At 36.7% G+C, this 20103-nt stretch overlaps 1 protein-coding gene across 1 annotated transcript in view; it reads right to left on the bottom strand.

Annotated features, from left to right (window-relative positions):
* The window catches only part of ZFYVE28 (zinc finger FYVE-type containing 28), a gene marked incomplete at its 5' end in the record, with an annotated part of 165069 nt that overhangs the window by 41226 nt on the left and 103740 nt on the right, over positions 1-20103 (bottom strand). The window contains 5 exons of the mRNA XM_081999561.1: positions 1755-3119; positions 10764-10865; positions 14346-14435; positions 16380-16469; positions 17935-18137. Coding sequence (XP_081855687.1) covers positions 1755-3119; positions 10764-10865; positions 14346-14435; positions 16380-16469; positions 17935-18137 — 1850 coding nt within the window. The remainder of the gene's footprint in view (positions 1-1754; positions 3120-10763; positions 10866-14345; positions 14436-16379; positions 16470-17934; positions 18138-20103) is intronic.

Here is a 20103-nt window from a genome sequence, read left to right as displayed (position 1 = left end):
AAAAGTAACCATGTAGGTGAAGTGTGACTGAGGTCTACAAAATCACAACCAGAGTGGAGAGGCCAGGCAGGAACTAGGAGCCGTTCAATGATGCTGTTAGGAGCCAGGTCCAGAGCAAAAGGACACACAGGAACACAGACCTACAGAATTCTCTGTAAAAGGACAATTCTTGTATGTTTTTACACAATATTAATAGAGGCTGGACAAGCACACAGAGAAGAGGTTATTATATCCACAAACCATGGGAGGCTGAAAAAGAAGCTTATATATATAATTTTATTATATTTTGCAGACTTGTTCTCAGAAATTTTACTTAATACCCTACCCAAGGCAAAAATTGGTAGACAAATTGTCTGAGTTTTGTAAACGATGTATGTTTTATCAGGACACTAATTAAACATGCAGTAATTACTTTTAAGCAATATTCCACCTGAAGTGTTGCAAAAGCATGAAATGTCAGAGGGATTTGTAAATTACTTCTTAAAAAGACATCCATTCAGAAACCCTGTTGTAAGGCCTTGAATATGATCACACTTGCAAGCCTAAGATTGCAAATACTCAGAATAATGAGGAAGATAAAATTACCTTCTTAAAAGCTAGGTTTTGTGCATACTAAGTTGTGCTTTACCTGTAAGAAGTACTCACTCCAGCGCAAAGAATTCTTGATTCTATTGCCACTACGAGTAAAATATTTCATAATTCAACTGGTATGTTATTAAACAGATGTTTATTTCTCTAGCATGTATATTGTGGTAATTCTTCATGGTTCAAGCTACCCTTGCTGTGTTATCCTGAACTCTATACACATATAACAAAAAGAGAAATCCTGCATCACACACACGGTCTCCACAGTACTGACACACTAAGCCACAATGGAAGAAAGCTGTCACAGAAATACAGAGAACAACAATAGCTTCTATTTAATTTATTCCTTCTGCTTTATGATATTAATACTTCAGGAAAACTGAGAACATTACTCACTACAAAACAGGTTATCCTCTAAACAATAAAACAAAAATGAAGTGTGGTTTCCTACTGATGTGTGTAGGATCCCTATTGTCTAATCAAAGTTGAGCTGAAGCATGGCATTTCCTCTGACACAACTATTATGGCCTCTCCCTGTTACCTAGTTCCTTACTGTCATTAAATATGTAGAAACTTAATCCATGACCCCTATTTTTCTATCAGCTTTGGCTGAAATTGTCCAATAGGTTTAAAAGCTGCTTCTGCACTGTTAGGCTCCTTCAGCACACACACGTTCACAAATATATTCATGCCCACACGCAATGTTATCAGATCAATCCCGTTCTCTCAAATGAAGCTAAGGTAAGATGTGTTTAGATCCCAATTTAATCTCATGCACTGATGCCAGAAGTTAACTTTTTAGTATCTGCCAGACACACTTTCCCTGCAAAACAGCAGGGTACAACAGAGATAATGACCCAGGTAATGTTTAGCAGCAATGCACTCTTTCTTACATTAAGTTGGTAAGATTAGTGTACTTGATTTCAATTATGTAGAGACGTTATATGATTAAAATTCAGGTGTTCTCTAAATGTTTTCCCAAAAAGCTGAGGAAGTCCAATAAAAAGCTACTTGCACTAAAAAAAAAACTTATATTGAAAAATTCCTTAATCCTGCAACACACAGTTTTTAAAAAAAATCAACATTAATTATACACCGATTACTAAAGTACAAGGATATAGAAATTTATTTACGTGCAAATTACTACCAAAACATCAAGTTGCTCTTACCTTGAACTAGATCTTGACTTTACATCTTCCTTTGCTGTCCTTTCACTACTAGGATCGTCACTGTTGTCCAGTTTTTTATCACATAGTTGTTTTCTCTTCTCCCACTTCCTCTGCTGATTTGAGATGCTTTCTGATTCTCCTTGTGAGTCATTTTCTGCTCCTACCTGTGAACCTGAGGAATGTGTCAGGCACTTAGAGGAGATTGGCAGTTTTTGCTCTTCTCTGCCAAAGTCTCTTTCTGCTAACAAAGCAGAAGTTTCAGGTTTTAATGTTTCCTGTGCAGGGACTGAATTGTCCAAGTTATCTACATGGTCCATTTCCTTAGACTTTACTAATGTGTATGAAGCATTTACAACACCTCCTGCAGAATGTTTAGTCTTTAAACCTGCAATGCTGTCCTCCCTGCTGTCTTCACAGCTGCCACAACACACACAGGAATTAATTAGACAGTTTGTGGCAGCTATACTGAGTTTATGGGATTCATCCTCCTCCTCATTTGCTAATGGATTAGCAGATCCAGGAACACAACTAATAGCTGCTTCTGGAGTTGTTACTGGGGATTCTGAGCTAGAGGGAGATTTAGGATTGAATATTACAGTAGCAGATATTTTCATTCCCCCGGTCCTGTGAGCTATCACTTCCGCCATTTCTGCATCATCAGCATATGCATCCCAGCCATTGAGGTATAACTGTGAGTCCGGACCTTCTAGACAGCTGCATGAATTCTGAACTGAAATGCCAGACATCTGTTTGCTATCTTCAATATTGTTATTATTGCTTAAGTCACTTTCAGCATCTTTTAAAAGCAAAGTTTCCTCTGTCTGATGGCCATTCTCATACAGCAAAGCATCTCTATATTGCAGGTTCTGTTCTGAATCGTGGCAAGGGTTATTCACCCATGCAAAAGTATCACTTACTGAATCCAACCCAGCAAGAGCTTCTCCTGCTCCATCTAGGTCATCCATAAAAAACACTCTGTCCTCTTCATCAGTTAAATTGTCAAGATGGTGTCTTGTTGGTGAAGCTTCTGTGCTAGAACTATTTCTTAGGCTAGGTCTGTGAGCTGGAGACTGACAGATGCTTGGAGGGGAAAGCAGAGAAGACATTTCATCTCCGACTCTGTGTACCATCCTATTCAGCTGTTCTAGCTCCTGTTCATCATACTGCATAGAACAAGCCAGCTCAGCCTCTGTGTTTTCAGCTTTTGCCGAAAGCTCCTTAGCAGGCAAAGTTGTGGTTATGCCCGGTGTAATGACAGAGGGTACTTCAGGATCTGCTCTGACAGGAAAATCCACATCTTGAGAGATGCAGAGGTTACGTTCCAGTGTGTGCAGTTCATCCTCAGTTAATGTCTGAAGCAGATCCCTGAAAATGAAGAAATACACACATCACTCTGCATTTACAGCCACAGGAGACAGTAACATTACGGATTTTAAAAAAGCTTTTACTGTTAGTACAGAAATCCAGAACTTGGGGGCACACAGTACTTTCAGCTGTGTAACTCATGCTACATTTGGCATTCATATTCAGAACCCATGTGATTGCTGATGCCTGAATTTGAGATTACTCATGCAAATACAGGGTACAAAATTATTTACATCCTTGCAATGTAGCCCCCAAATAAATCAAATCACACCCAAAACCAGATCTTTCTCTCTCCCCATCTACCTATAGTTACTCACAATTAGATATATTATATCATTTTAATTTTTAATTCACAAATTTTACTTTGATTAGCAAACCCATTTGTGATCTCTCATACCAGATTCTGAAAATTATTCTGCAAAAGAGTACCACGTAAGTTTCACACCATTATATTATCAGATAAAAAGAATTCATTGAAAATAGTAGCATCGCATATGCAACAGTGATGTCTTAGAAGACTGTTCACTGAAACAGGGATCGGAAGTTGGAGTGCTGCCTCAAACACATAACTGGGTCATTAGGGAGTTAAGCTTCTGCATAATGTTAAGAATCAGGCAGGCCTAAAAGCAAACATTTTGGTATTTACTAAACTCTGTTGTCTAGAGACATGCAGCATCTCCAGTGTTATCAAGTGTCCTCAGTATCGCAGTTTTAGGACTATGAGCACCCAAGAACAAAGTGTTATTTGAGGAGGTTATGCTTAAGTGCTTTATAATTTTAAAACAAACCCACAGACACAGCAGCACTTAATTTTAGGTCTGAATTTGATTTACGCTATGTTTCTCATTTAGAAATATAAAAATATCCTCTGTCAAGAACTGCTGTCAATGTTTTCAAAGACCAGCAAGTATATTTTAGCATAAATGAATGGATGGGAAAAGCAAGACCTTCTGCTTCAACAGAGGCTAGGAATCCATTATTCCTCACATGTTTAGAAATCATTGGCTAGCAGGTGACATACAGCTGGCCTAATAATCATCATCATCATCACCACCACTGCCACATATTAAAAGAATTCCCCTAAAGGGAGTAACTTCAGTCTAAACAAGGGGACCCAAAAAAATCCCAAAGAAACATTCAACACAAGTCACACCTTGATTTCCAGTCAACGGCTTGCATTCTTAACTAGTTAACTCAAAGACCAAATATTTTTCCAAGTACTATCACTAAAAGATCAAATTGCCCAAAAAGTACATCTGTATCTGACAGTACAGTATCTGACTTGTATATCAGCTACCCTACAATTTAAAAAAAGATAAGTTTAGATAAGCATGTTTAAGTAAGAATTATACAGTTTTATGGTTACGTACATTCCATACAATTAACATCTTTATTTTTAAAAAAAATCCTGCTTTTATATGAAAGAGTTATATGACCCTGAAAAAACAACAACTAAGCCTATGGAATAAATCCCTTATAAAAACAATTGCATCATTGTATCCTCCTCTTTTCACTTATTTCCATATTTGCTAATACAGAACTTAGTATTTCTATAAATCATTCCATATGCATCTTCTAGTCCAAAGTTTAACAATTTTTTCAGTAATAAATGAATTAGGGAAATGGATAACCTTTGTTAGGCCCACTTACCTAATAAAGCTATAAACCAGTATTGCTATCTGGCACATTAGAACATTTTAAAATACCTATACAGTCCTTTCTTTTGTCTAAACCATATATAATGATACCATCTCATTACTCAGATCTTTCATTTAAAGAGTAATCAGTGTCTGTAAGAGATTAAGCGTTTTATCATCATCATAAAACCACACTGACAGAAAATGGTTTATGTTTTAAGGTGAGCATAAAAAAGGCTGTATGGTTTATTTGTGAAAGAATTATACCAATATAATCAATAAAAACATAGAATAACATGATTTTTGCCATAAGGCTTTGTATTATGAATTTTCAGTTTGCCAGTTTTTACAGAAATGCCATGATGTAGGATTTTATAAGCAGAAACAATGTAATGTTGGATTTTAGAAACAGCTGAGTTTTTAATTTAAAAGAAAAAACACAACAGAGTAAGCACACAAACATAACAGTGAAGGGTTTAAGCTTGTCCCTCACCTTTGCAAAGATATTAAAAACATAAGATATTTCTGGGTCAGGCCAGAGTCCACCAAGCGGAGAAGCCTGTCTCTGACAACAGTCTAAGGAAGAGCATACAAGCAGGACAAGCACACGGTGATCTCTGCTGAGCGCATCCTACCGGCCTCCAGCAGCCTGTAGCTCAGGGATTTCTGAACCAAGGTGGCATCCTTGGGTTCAATAACCCTCAGTGAACTTTTCTTGCATGGATGAAAATATGCGTGTCAGGAACTGATCAACAGCCAACTGTTTAAACATCAGGTGTGCTTCTCCATACACCACAGTCATACCCTCTTCTCAAAACAAGGTAAGAATTAGGAACTTCTACAACTATAGACTATACTGGCAACACTCAAAGGAATTTGCTTTCCATCCAAGCTCATCAGCGTAACTGGGAATGAAATGGGCCCAGAGAAAACATAAGATTGAGTCTTCTGACCTTCAGCATCTAGTCTGGGATTTCATGCAGTCTCCAGACCATTGCATGGCAGCGCCTGGGATTCCTGGATGTCTGGGTGCCCAGAGCTGCTCGGCTTCCTCTCTGACGGCACAGAGAGCCCAACTGCTCAGACCTACATGATACAGGTTTCACACGCTCGCTGTAAAGTGCGTGCTGGAAATACATACTTACTTTATGCTGGCTAGCTTTGTTGACTTGAGTAACGAACTCTGTTTCTGCCAGTAACACCACCTCAAAATTTAGGAACAATTTTGTGCAGTTTGAGGATAAGTAAATAAAGGTTAGTTAAAAAAATATTTTAAAAAAAAAATCAATTGTATCAGCTGAGAGTCCTCATGTCTTTTTAGGCGAGTCAGACCCACATTGCCTTGCAGGAATTGCTATACATAATCAGTTATGTTACATGTGGTAGTCCACCAGCCCTGTTATTTCAGTAGCGAAATAATTCTGCTTTAAATTCAAAGGAAATATGCTCATTTTCCCAATTCAAATACCAGAAGTTTTGCTATTAACAACTACAGCTTGTTCTAGAAGAGTTTTGGACAATTATCTTCCCTTCTCCACCTAAAAAACCGCTAGAGTCACTGAGCTGTTTTAAATTGAAGTTTCCTTGCAAGGTGAAAAATGTTTGATTAACAGTTATTTTTTGATACTCTATATATTATACAGGATTCACTGTATAATATATAGTTATATGATATATAACATATTAATATATCATTTATATAACATACATTATATAATATCTTAAGATTATATATTAATACAAATATTATGTATGACAATATGCAATATATTATATTACTATGTAATATACAATTATATACTGTAAAATATAATATAATCTATTATAACAATATAATATATTCACTTAGGAATGTGGCATGTTTTAAAATTCCTATGTGGCTACTGAGAAAAAGATTAATGCCAACTAGTATACAGAAAGAAATGTTAATTTCACTACTGAAAGTTTAAAACCAAACATCAGGCACCATTATTAAACCATAAGGTTTAATTAAGCTGTAGCTACTTCCACAGTTCATTTCCTTTCTGCTGAAGCATCTGTAACTAGTCATTGGATCCAAGCAAGTGCTGTACTCATATGGAAGAAAGAATTTCTCCCTCTGCTTTCATTATTCAGAAGCCACAGGTAAAGTGAGCTTCTCAATCCACCCGGGAGCAGTGGGGCACTTCCTTCTCACAGAGGCTTTAGAAAACACTGACTTTAAGAGGCACATGTTGAGATTTCACCTGCTTTGACTCTTTTTGGCATAGTATCACAGGAAGGCAGTCTAGCCTTGAAAATACGAGGAGCATTTTTCTTCTAGTGGCTACAGCCACTGGCAGAAAAACAAGGCAAGTTCTTAAGATGTATCCTGCTTGTTACAAGCAGTAGTAGAAATTTACTCTGCCTACTGCAAAACCAATCAACATATTTTACTCTACTGCCAATATCCAGGGTGCAGAAATTACTTCTTCAAAGATCTGAGGCCAGATGTCCATTTAAAGACAAATTTGGCTGAATACAAGACAGGCCACAAAGCACCAGGTACACTGATCTCTCACATTCCCTCCAAGCCTCATTCATTAACTTTTAATTAGCTATTCTGACTAGAATTTTAACTTGTCTGTTTTCAGAGAACAACATCATTGATATTGCCAGCCTGTGCTTCAGTCCATGCTCTGAACAGAGCACAAATAGCTGTCTTTATGGAGCTGCCAGCATAAGAACATGATGCAAGCTGAGGAATGCAATTTGCACCCTCCTGCTTCCACAGTACTGAGCCGAGTTCAGCACACCGAAGTCCGCAGACCTGCTCCGATACATCGACACTGAGAAGCCAATACTGATACATAACAGATATCACTGGTACTCCTTTACTGCAAAAGTTTTAAGTCGACTCAAAGTTTTAAACACAGCCATCTTGGAAAAACTAACCAGTTTCCCCCCAATCACTGTGCACACTCCAAAAGCATACAAGTTTCACACCCCCACGGCCCCCTTTCTTTAACATACTGCCAAGAGGAATACTGCATTTGATTTCTAGTCAATGATACAGAAAGGTTGCAGTGTACTTAAAACGGTATGATCCTCTGATTCTGCACCACTTGATCTGCAACCTGCTTGATTCTGCACCACCAAAATCCGTAGGGACCCTGCCATTAATTATAATGGTCCAGAAACAAGCACCAGGCAAGCAGAGGGCTCTGAAAAAAGGGCAGAATTAAGGAGTACTGCAAAACGCCAAGTTCGCTCACCTCTGAAAATCTCCATATAGCAGCCTCAAATGTATACATAGTATAGGTAATATTTTATCACAAGAATGTTCACCATCACAGGCATCTAAATTAAATATCTATGCTTTGTATACTCACTAGGCAGATTGCAGAAATGGTTCAAATGGCTTTGTTTAAAAGGAACAGAGATAACACCACTATATAATTACGCATTGGTAGATGTACAAAATACCAATGCTGACGTCTTATATCTAAAATAAAAATCAAACACAAGCACCTGGCTTAGGTATTAATTAAAACATTAAAAGTCATTGTTTCCTGCTCAACCTTACCAAAACCTAAACAAGAACCCCTGCTGCTTTTGCTCAGAGAGTCTTCACAGTCTCTATTGTTTTCAAAGTTGCCAGCCACCAATACAACACCAAAAATGTTCTCTGCTAGTTCTGAATTAATTCTGTGGACTGACACAAATACAACGCTTATCACTGCCTTTAATAGGAGGGATGGTTTAGGATCATACAGCTTAAAAATTACCTGCAATACTACAAAATAATCAGCTGTATATTTGGTGTTATTCCATGAGTTAAAATACTTAGTTGGCTAACAAGTTATAGAACTTCACAGAGAAATTTACTAGGATGTGATGATATTCTACAGTAAACGTGGTGTTCTCTATTCTTACAACAGGCACACAACTGCAATACAAGATGCAACTATTTTAAAAGACTACTTGAATCTATTTTCATGCATTAAGTACTGGCGATGGAGACTGGAGAAAGACTCCTGGAAAAAATGCTCTCTTTTTGCTCAAGTATCTCATTCCATCTTCCTTCACAGGTTTCCGTGAACATTCCCACTGAGTAGGAATTACCTGATGAGTTAAAAAAACTGCAATAAAAAATTCTAGACAGCTGACATACTTCTACATGTACTGCACACTTATTTGTATCTCATTGTTATTTTCATTCAATGTATTTTTCATTCAGGAATATTGCTAAATGATCTTTCTGGGCCCAGTTCTTTCAAGTATTCAAGTTCCTTGACATTCCTTCAATTCAGAGACTGCCAGAGATGAAATTTCACATGACATCTTAACTTGCTTAAATTTTTGCTCTGATAGATGCTATCTCACTAAAAACACTACGCAAACTTTGCCTGCTAGACTCTTAACACTCACTTTAAAGAATAAACATAACCTAAGTCAAAGTATAACAGAACTTTTTGAAAAAACAAATTTGAAAGAGTCTTTTCATTTTTTGGAGTTTGCATCGAAAATTGTAGTTACTGAACCCACAAGCATTTTACTAATGTGTTTTCAAGCCAAGCATTAAGTTCAGAGTAACTGAAAATTAAATGGACTAAGCAATAAACTGACTTCATTGATTTTCATTTTCTGTGTTGTGAAATGTAAGGAGTAAGCAGAAAGTACGGATTATGAGAAGTATATTAGCTTTTAAATGTTCTTTTGGCTTTAGTCAGCTAGTGGAGTGCTGGTGAAAAGTTCTGTGATAGCCATGTATTGGGAATAAGGTATTTTAATGTAAACTTCACAGACATCTTAAGCTTCACTACCATTAAAGTTTTTTTCCCCCTCCTAACTTAAGTTTTGCTCCTCAATTCATGTTGTTCTTTACTCGGTGTTTCGTAAAAACAAAACAACTCACCCCAATGTGTTGATTTGTCTTAATTATGAGATTTCAATATGAATATTGTTAATATACCTAAAAATAAAACTGTATTACTTCTAGACAGAAATCTCCAAGGCACACAAAAGGATGTGGTCTGGATATTCATAAAAGCTAACTTTAGAAATGGGCTTCTCTCTGAACCATCCCTCACAGAGCTTGCTTTCTCTCTTAGGAGATGGCTCACCTCTAATTGGCGAGGGGAGATTAATCGGCATAAATTTATCACTGTGAAAACTATTCTTACATCAAACTGTCATCATAACATACAGAGATGACAATAAACAGGTGAAAATTAGACACAGGAAAGAAAAACTTCTGCCAAATTATCTGTAGAGATTTCTAGGAATAAAATTTGCATTTGGTATATAAATTCGAATTCTGAGAAAATAATAGAGCTTATGGATTTAGAAAATAGTTTTTTTTAACACCCAGATAAAATACCTTAAGGGTGAATATAAAAAAAAAAGAATACAAAGACCCTGTAAAGATACAGCTTGATTTCTCCAAAGTAACAGATCCATTTCCTAAAGACCTCAACTAAGAAAAAAGTATTTTAATATCCTTAAGTTCAGCCAAAACACAACTTAAGTTGAGCCAAAATCCACACCTCCAACAGTTACCAGGACTTAAGCACTGTAAAAAGAGGTATATATAAACTGATCCATCCTGTAAACACAGATCCGCAATATGAAAAACTGATAGTCGTTTCTATTACATTAAAAATTAAGTATTGCATCATAACATACTAAGAAAATGTAATAAGCCTAGTTAAACAGAAATATTGATGCTAATTAGAAACAGGATCTCCCAAAAATAAACTACAACTTTAGTATTTCAGACATCATACAACCGTAAGGAAAATCTGAAATGTAATAAAATTATATGCAGAAAAAAAAGAAAACTATCACAGAGAGATGAAAAGTTCAGAAAACTCCCATGAAATGAAAAACTATGTTTTCATGGGTATATCAGGCAGATGAGAGGAAAATGCAGTTTATGGTTAATGTAATAAACAGAAGCACTTTTCTACACATTTATGTGTTCTTTGTTAGACCTCTGATTTTCACTTCAGAAGAGAAGCAGTTGCAACCACCTTTTATTACTTGCCTTATTTTTCTTAGCAAAGTGTGAAAAGGTCTGAAGAGTTCAGACATATCTTCTGGTTTATGGTCCAAGTTTAACGGTCCCTCGGAGTAGACAACAAGGCCACTGTAATTCAAACACAAGCACGAACACACACACAAAAATGAAAATGTCATTACACAGAGCAACTGCTGAATAAGGAGTCAGAAAAGCAACTGTACATAAACATTAGAACTACACTCAAGTTACATATTATCTTATTTTTTTTATGTTTTCTTATTCACCCACAGTTAGAAATAAATGCTATTTAAAGCAAAAGGAAGAAGATCCCCTCCCCTCTGTCCATCCCCCTAAAGCATAGGACAAAAAGCAATGGAAGCATAAGGAGAAGAATACACGTTTACTTCATTGCTGTGTCTGACTCAAAAAAAAAAAAAGGGGGGGGGTGGAAATAACTGATTATCAAGGAAGTTGACGTAAGTCCATTGACTTGAGAGAGATTGCAAATAGGTTTTTCTTTCCAGTCTAAATAGTTTCTAGGTAAGATAGTTGACTCTGAAGCTCCTATTTTTCTACCTCTCAGATAAATACAACCTGGTATTAACATGTCGTAAAAAACATATTTGCCAAATCAAACAAAACACATTTTGATAATACCATGCTTCTAAATCAACTAAGCACTTGTAGAAATTTCCCTGGAAAGAGGTTAATTCATGGTCCTGAAAGCCTCAGTGTACTTCATTGTAGATATCTCAATAGTTCCTCCTGACCGAACCACTACTGCCCAAACCTTGTGTGTCAGGGATTAAACAGGCTGCCCAGGGAGGTGGTGGAGCGACCATCACTGGAAGTGTTCAAAAAACATGTGGACATGGCGCTTCAGGACATGGTTTAGTGGGCATGGTGGTGTTGGGTTGATGGTTGGACTTGATGATCTTAAAGGTCTTGTCCAACCTTAATGATTCTGTGCTTCTGTGATCTCCTGCCTCATACTGCAGCGTCTGAGAAGGTGGATTCCACCTACACCAGGCACCACACTGCTTGAAACTGTTTAATCCTCTGTCCACTGAAAATAAAATAAGTATGTTTCTCAAAGGCAAATGGATCACACATTCTCACACTCAAGATTACATAGGTTTTATTTTTCCCAGGCCATTTTCCTCTTCCTGCCCTTACAGTCAGTGCTCAGTTACCCAAGGTATTTCAAAGTTATGTTCCTTTTCTTACACTCAAATTACATGTTGCTTCAGAGAGCTTCCTAGCTACTCTGCATCCAAATCATCCAGAGTAATGGGGACCCTTGGCTGACTATAAAAACTGTTGAAGTCTTTTGCTCACTGGCTGTTCACTAACGAGCACCCTGTGTGACCACTGAAGGCTGAGTGAGACACAGCAGCAAAGCTGGTGTCAAGTTATGAGTCCCATTGAAATATAAAAAAAAAAAAAATGGACCACTTACACTGTTTACCATCTGGGAAATACTGCTTTTTCCTTCTGCTTATAAACCCAGAGTGTGGCTCATGCCCTGGTACCAGGATAGTACTGTGGTCTCCCATCAGGCTTGAAGATGGCCATCAGAAAGTTCAGAATTGTCAAGGTAACAGAAGGTCCAAGAAATTCAACTACTAAATTTGATCAACATTGTTTTGGGGACTTGGGTTTTTGAGGGTAGGAGCAGAAGAGGGAAGAGAGAGAGAAAAGTTGCTTCTTTTGCAAGTCACTTTTTTTTTGGTGGCTTAAGACACATTATCCTATTACCAAGGACACTTTTATATTAATAAAGTACTTTTTTTTTCTAAGCTTTCTGAGCTTCAACAAGCAGGCTGACAGGAAGCGAAGTAGTTACCGCTGACTCACATACTAATGTTCTGCCTAAGCAAATGTTACTACTTTGCTGAGTAGAAGCTTGAAACTGCTCTCACTAAACTTCTAACTGATGCAAAATCATGATTCCTTTGGCAATTTCCGTGTATAGTTTGCTTTCTATAGAGCTTAACCCTCAGAAAAATTTAAAAAAAAACAATAAAAATAAAAATAGAAGAGAGCTAGATCACTACAAAAAAAATATGAAATGGTCTCTGTATATATGACCCTTGAAAGAGTCCTGAATCAAAGGTTGAATATAGTTGTACCATGGAAAGAATTAAAAATTGGAAAAAAGTGTGTCATTATTTCCTATTAGGTTCAAAGTTCACTGACACCTGTTAACATATTAGCCAACATAACACTGTACAACATGTATGGCAAAGTGATGTCTGAAAAGAAACCTTTGACAAAAATTACTCTGAAAAGTATTCCTTAAAGCTTTGCTATTAGAGGACTGAGGGCATCCAGCACTTCTCCTTGCTCCAGACCCAGCCTTCTCATTAAGACAGAGAGCAACAGCACTGCAACTTTGAGGTGCATCTATCTTAGATTTAAAGGCTTCTCCTTTCACCGTCCAAATAAGAGGCTTGCATTTTTTCCAGACAACACCATACCTGGATGGTACAGTTTTTCTGTGAGAACTTCACATGGCAGTGATTTATTTTTAATCACCAGATACTTAGGAGTAGTTAAACTTTTTTGTCTTCTCCCTGTCCTTTTTTGTAATTTGGTGTATTTTGCAGAGCACCGTTGGTTTTCCAGTTAGTCATGATGTATTCTTCTTCATTGTGTCTTCCAGCAGCTTCAAACTGACTTCATATTCCCGTTGTCTTTTGATAAGCAGATTACTACTGTTGTTATTTTTAGAATGACAGTTACAGACAATATCCTATTTAAAAGGAACAATGGGCCACAGGGATTTCCTGAGAAGTGTACTGCACTCAGAATCTGAGGTTTCTTATTTCCCTCATTTATACTACTTAAACTTCAAAACATTCACAATGGTAAAATATTAAAAATATGCTAGCTTTACTCCAGAGAAACTGCGGTCTAATTAAATCATGAAGACTCATTAGGAAAAGTGCATCTGATTTGTTCAATATTGCAAAAAGTGCATGAAGCAACAGCTGTTTTAATTTAGTTGTCTTGAGTAGTCAGTACAGGGAACAAATCTACATATAAGTTATACATGTTAATACTTTCTTTGAAAAAGATTTAAGTCTAACTTAGTGGTCACAATGCAGTTTGTCATGACAATTCCTTTTGAACCTAGAGCCATTAAGAAAAGTACACAATTCCTATTGAAAATTTTTAGTTTTCAGGACTTGTATCCTTAGGTCATCTTATTTTTGAGTGACACAAAATGTGTGCTTTCAAAAAATATTTTTGACAACGTAACCTTCTACAGACTGATGTTCTTAATTTTTAAATTTCTTTCTGGAGTATGACTAATGAATTGTTCCAGGTTCCTGCCTTTTACATTTAGGCTTCTACCTTCTCTTTTCTTTTTTTCCTCTTGACATTCTACATGAAACTGGCAATGATTTAAAAAGAAAAAAACAAAACAAACAAACAAAAAAACCCCACCCAAGACATAATCATCCTTTTTTTACTTTTTAAAAGAAAGTACAAGCAAACTCAGTTGAAAGAAAATATGCCAAAATTCTGAACAAAGTTTTTGAAATCTTCAATAAAACTTCAAGTGAGGTAGAGCGGAAAGTAGTTAAGAAACTTACTTACCATACAATGGCTAATCTTGGAATTGTAAACATTAAAGCCGGTTCATAGTCATCTATCATATCTTGAGTGAGGTATCCAAGCCTTAAGGCTCTAAGCAGAAGAATAAAATTATTTAGTAAGAGATCAAACTTTTGAAGAATACATTTCAACAGGAAAAATTTGGAAAAAGCTGTTAGAATCCAAACCAAATTGATAGTATTCACCTCATGAACTATTTTTGTACAGTCTAAAACACTATGTATATAACTGACTGCTGTAGTGCCTGCTTTAAAAAAATATTCATATAAAAAAAATAACCTTTGAACACTTAAAGCTTTTATAGGCCTCTAAACCAAACTCATTTTTATGCCACTTTCCCTTTTTATTTGCTATTTCATGTCAAGCTTCAGCTTCTTATTGACAACCACTGCTGCTTAGAGTTTTTCAACTAAAAGAAACATTTTTGAAGTCATAGGGAAAGTATTTTATTTCATTTTCAAAAAATACTTACTATAATCTTCTAGGTCAACCCTCCCTAAAGTAACAAACCAAACTAAAAATACCCAGCTCTATACAGCAACTACTATTGAAGTCTGAGAATTTAATATTTGTGGGACACTTCATTATCCTCTAACAACTTTTCAAATATCTTAAGCTCCTTTTAGACCAAAACCCAATTTGTTTGGGCTTTTCACTTGGCTGTATTTTCCAAGTTTCTTCACAATTTCTTAATTTACTCGTAAGTTTCATAACTTCCTCAAATTTCTTTCCCCATTTGTCCATATCAGTGTGTAAGTAACACTCAAAGCTGCACACTAGTCCCGCTGAGGTCTGACTGGTCCTGAAAAGAATGGAAATAACTTTTTCTTATTCCTTGTTAATACTAGTCATGCCAACACTGCTGTTGGTGGACAGCGAAACAACCACAAAGCAAGCACTGCTTTGTGCTAACGGTACATGGACTCATCAGCGCGTGGCCCACTCTTATCCCCTGTTCTTTCCTACAGTCCATTGCCAGATTATCCAAAGCTGCAAATGAGAAATCACATATTTGCCCAGTAAGAGGAAAACAGTGCATATATAGTAGTTCTTCAGCTGAGGCAAGGTAAGTCCTACTTGTTGTGACCATTTTGAGTTGTAATCCTGCCTTTTAAAATGCTTGAAACACCTCGGATCTTGGTGTCATCTACAGATTGTGGCAGTGTGCTCTGTACTCCTTCATTCCTTTAATGAAAGTATCAACCACACCAGACCCAAGGTCCTACTTCACAAGTTCTCCTAATATGACAGTAAAACCAAAACTTATTGCAAGTGCATTTTACAGTCAATTGGTCTCTAATAATTTCACCCAGACTACGCTTCACTAGTTTCCTATTGAGAAGAGTGTTGCACTGCTCAAAACCTCAAAGCTGGGTATTTCACATGCTGTTCCCCCCTACTGCCCACCTGCTAGGCTAGTTACTCTGTCACCAGGGAAAAAAAGTTGTTCAACAGAGTACATTCCAAACAGATTCACATTTTTCTTATGACCTTATATACCTAAAAGAGCTTATGAATTGCTGGATTGTTTGGTGGTTGGTTTGGGTTTTTTTTAAACATCATCTGTTCATACAGAAATAGTCAAGCTCCAGTCCTCAAAGATTTTCAAGAGCCTTTACAAGTTCTTTATGATAATCACCAGAGGTTCACAGATGATTTGAATCATCTCCCCATGTATTCTTGCATGAAATATCATTAAGTCTTGATGCCCTCAACAGATATAGCTCACTTAAATGCTTTGTCTTCATTTACACATCTGTAACTAGGCATATGAACAAAACTGTTATTATTGGATTATTAACTTTTGAGGTGTTTTGTCTAGAAAACAAAAAGCATAGGCTTGTGCCTGGCAAGCATGCGTAATGCTTTTGAACTTTGCACTTGGATACTTACTAGAAAAGCAAAATACCTGGTGTTTTATGATGCTTCTTAAAGACTACTGTTAAAGTATTTCTACAAAAACTCAGACTGAAAGTAAACAGAAATGAAAATCTAGTACTTAGCTAAAATGCTTACCTCTCCACAGTTTCACAGAAAAGTACGATTACCTCTTGCTGTACATAATATTCTTTTGGAGACTTCACAGGTACCATGGCCGACACATAACTACAAAGATTATAAGACAATATACTACTATTGTCTAACAAATCAGATTATAAGTAAAAACAAACCCAAGACAAATCAGCTTAGAAACATAAACTTTCCTGTACTATTTTGTATTTATTTTGACATCACTCACTATGAAAACTGTACAGAGTAAGAATCTGTAAGAAACGCAGCCAATTTACTTAGTGCAGATTGAGGCAGTGGAACTCAGTAGTCATTTATAAGTATAACTAAACATATTTAGCAATCAGAATAGTTTACTCTGCATTTCCTTAAGAAAAAAAATCTGACTAAAATGCACATTTTATCTAGAAAGGTTTTGCCTGAAATTATATTAGTGAAATTCAGTTAGCCAGCAGAGACAATTTAGGAGACTTAAAAGTTGGCCTCATTTCTATGTAACAACCAGTTACTGATTGTCATCAGTGCCTGCACTCAAAGCCATGCTTTAAAACACATTTTTAGCCAATGTTTTCAATGAAAATGTTTTTCAGTGTACATTATAATGATGGCTTTTTGAATCAGAAAAAATTGCTTGCCTGAGCAAAATACAAGAGAAATATGAATACTGAGGAGGGGCAAATAGTAATAGGAGACACAACAGTCTACGGATTATTCCCAAGAAAAATTTAAACCACTACCCAGTTCTAAGAAACTTGTTCTGCTGAGGGTAGGAATGGCTGTATTATATTAAATCCATAGATGATCTTGTCCAGCATCCTGTCTGTAACTATGCGCAGCACCACAAACATCTAATGGGTGTGCAGGAAGCTGGCTGAAATTCTGAAGCACAATGCAAGACTTGGTCAATGTGACCTTTGATGCAATAAACAGTTACTTTTCTCACCCCAAAAGCAGTTATTTTTATTCTTGCTATAAACCCCCAAGCCATTTTTCAATCACAGGTTTTTAAAATCAGGGAGTTCCTGCAGTTAGTTATGGCTTGTCTAAAAGCACTTCCTTCATTGGATTTCAGTTTGTCTTCTTAAACTCACTGGATGCATCTTGCTTTTATCTCTAAGCACAGAAGAACAAAACCTTATAATCTCTAGACTATTTTTTACTATACTTCCCCCCCCCCCATGTCTCTTATTTGTCACCTTTCCTCTGACAAAGGAAACATTAAGGGAAGAGATTTATAGCTTCCTTTTGTGTCTTGGAAAACCTCCCTCAAATCCATATGCCAGTATGCAAATGGAAGATTATACTTTAGTTGAAGAGAGCAAATGTGGATTGCTAGAAAGCTATTTAATTTTCTTTTCATTATTGCTACACTGGAAGAAAAAAAAAAAAATCTAACACCGCAATAAATTACTGAAGAATTCAAATACCATGGATAAAATCACATACTTTTTCCATATATAGAAAACAGAACAAAACAGCCAACTTCTAAAAACCAACAAGCCACACAACAGCTGTAGTAGTCAAGCCAATACTCACAATGCATTTACTTTAGATCTTTTACCTTAATTCAAATTCAGCAAAAAGGACATCAAAATGTTTGAGTGAATCTCTCATTTTTTCTGTGTAGAGGTTCAAATCCCTTAAGGCCTGGTCACGAATGATATTTCTAACTTCCTCTAGGCTTCGGGTCAGATCCTTGGCCAATGGCCTCATAGCCATACTCTCAATTTCACGATTCATAATAATTGAACCAGCGGCCAAACACTATGGAATACATTAAGAGAAAATATTAATTCTTACAAAGTTACTTTTATGTTTAAAAAAAATTGCACAAGATGCGATAATAAATACTTTGAACAAGGGCAGTACTTAGCCCTAATCTGTTGCAAGTTATTAAACAAGTAAAAGATTTAAGACTGATATGCCAAGACTCATAAGCCTTCACATAAAAGGTTAGGGAGCAGCTCAGTCAAGGAGACAAGAGAACAGGAGGAGGTTCAAGTGCAAGAGCCATAGAGCTGACAGGAGAACTTAAAAGAACCTCTTCTCCCATTAGGCAATAAGCATTGGTAGGTTATACACTCTATGTACACAAGGATTGTTTGACATAAAAGGAATGTGAATCCAGCTGAAGTATGATAAATGGACTGTTTTGATTCAGGTTGGACTGCTCGATTTTATAAAATAAATCTATTCCTTACAAAAAGAACAGAATTTCTGCAACTGTGATGCCTTTTTGCAGCAAAACTGGCTGGTCACACTGGCTATAAGACCAGGGATCCAGCTAGACCAATATCCTGTCTCCCAGAGAAGCTGTGAATATATTCTATAGGAAAGAACATAAACACCAAGGTCACAGAGTGATTCTTCCCTTTCAGTTTCTGGAAAGCAGCTATTTAAGAGACTCCTTGCCCCAAGAGTTATACATGGACTCCCTCTGACCAGCTCACAAAGACATTAAAAGTAGATTTTTACTGTAACATATCAATTTAAAAAAAAAATCTTGCTATTAAAACACAACTATTTAATAATCTCTACTGCTGGCTTTATTCCTTTATGGATACATTTGGAAGACAACAAGAACTGATATAAGTCATACTTGCTGTATTAAGGGACATATTTTAATTAACTGAAAATATACAAGATTGTTCTAGTCTCAAAGTTCTCTTTTATTTTTTTTTCCTTTTTTAATCTCCATTTGCAGCTCTGTGTCCCCCTCTCCGCCCTGTACTCCCCTAGATAGGAGGTATTTCTGCAGCACTGTATGGGGGACCTGCAATCCCAGCCCTTGCTCAGCAGCCTGATGCACCAATTCGTGTTTTAAAGGGCGCTCAGAGAAGATGTTGTTACCTCTTATCAGCCAAAGCAGTATTTGCAGGAAAGTATGGATAGGGCAAGTCTTACCTGTTGATAGGTACTCTAAGTCTGATAACTCAGAGCAATTTCACTGACAAGGATACATAAGTCTATATTCCTAACAGTCCATACAGTCTTCCTTACCACATGAATTTACAGGAGGACAGTATCTACATAGCAGTATGAGTTAGTATTACTTCGTCGCTGCATATGATACACTCTCTGAAACCAACAGGTCTCTCCAGCCTGTTGGTTTGATTTGGAGTCAGTGAAAGTTTGATTTGGAAAGAGTAAAAGCATTAGCTTATGTAACACAGTGAATACAGGGAGACTTTTTTTCCTCCTAGAAGATACCGACTCAGTGAGTCCCTCAAGCATTTTCCACAAAGCAAGAAGTTACTACCTTGGCTGGCATTTTCCTGTTTGTTTGTTGCTCTAATCCCAGTTTGTTGGCCCTTAAGAGTAAGAAAGGATAATGGGATTCACAGGGATTCATTATGGATGCCTGCAGAAAGAATTACCTCAATTGCTCCTACCTAACTACCAAAGAAGTACCATTCAGCCAAAGTGTCAGACTCTCAGCATTTTAAAACAGAGCATGGTGTCACCTGGATGATGGCAGTGAAGGTCACATGATAATGAGAAGAAAAATTGCTGATGTTTTTGCTGAGGACAGGACTATAAAGCATTGACATATCAAATTAATTTGTAAATTCTACCCAAGATTTCCTCGACTCAGAGGAGCCTACAATTAACAACTGTCAAAGACAGTTTCAGAAACAGAACATACGGAGGCATATTGGACTGAACAAGACAGGAACTACTGATGGAGAGCATGCACTTTAAAAAGAAAGAAGGAACTGGTAGAGAAGAG

This window comes from Phaethon aethereus (genome assembly GCF_964289735.1).
Source record: "Phaethon aethereus genome assembly, chromosome: 4".
NCBI lineage: Eukaryota > Metazoa > Chordata > Aves > Phaethontiformes > Phaethontidae > Phaethon > Phaethon aethereus.
Note: the sequence above shows the minus strand (reverse complement) of the source record. Positions and strands in the feature narration are given on the sequence as shown.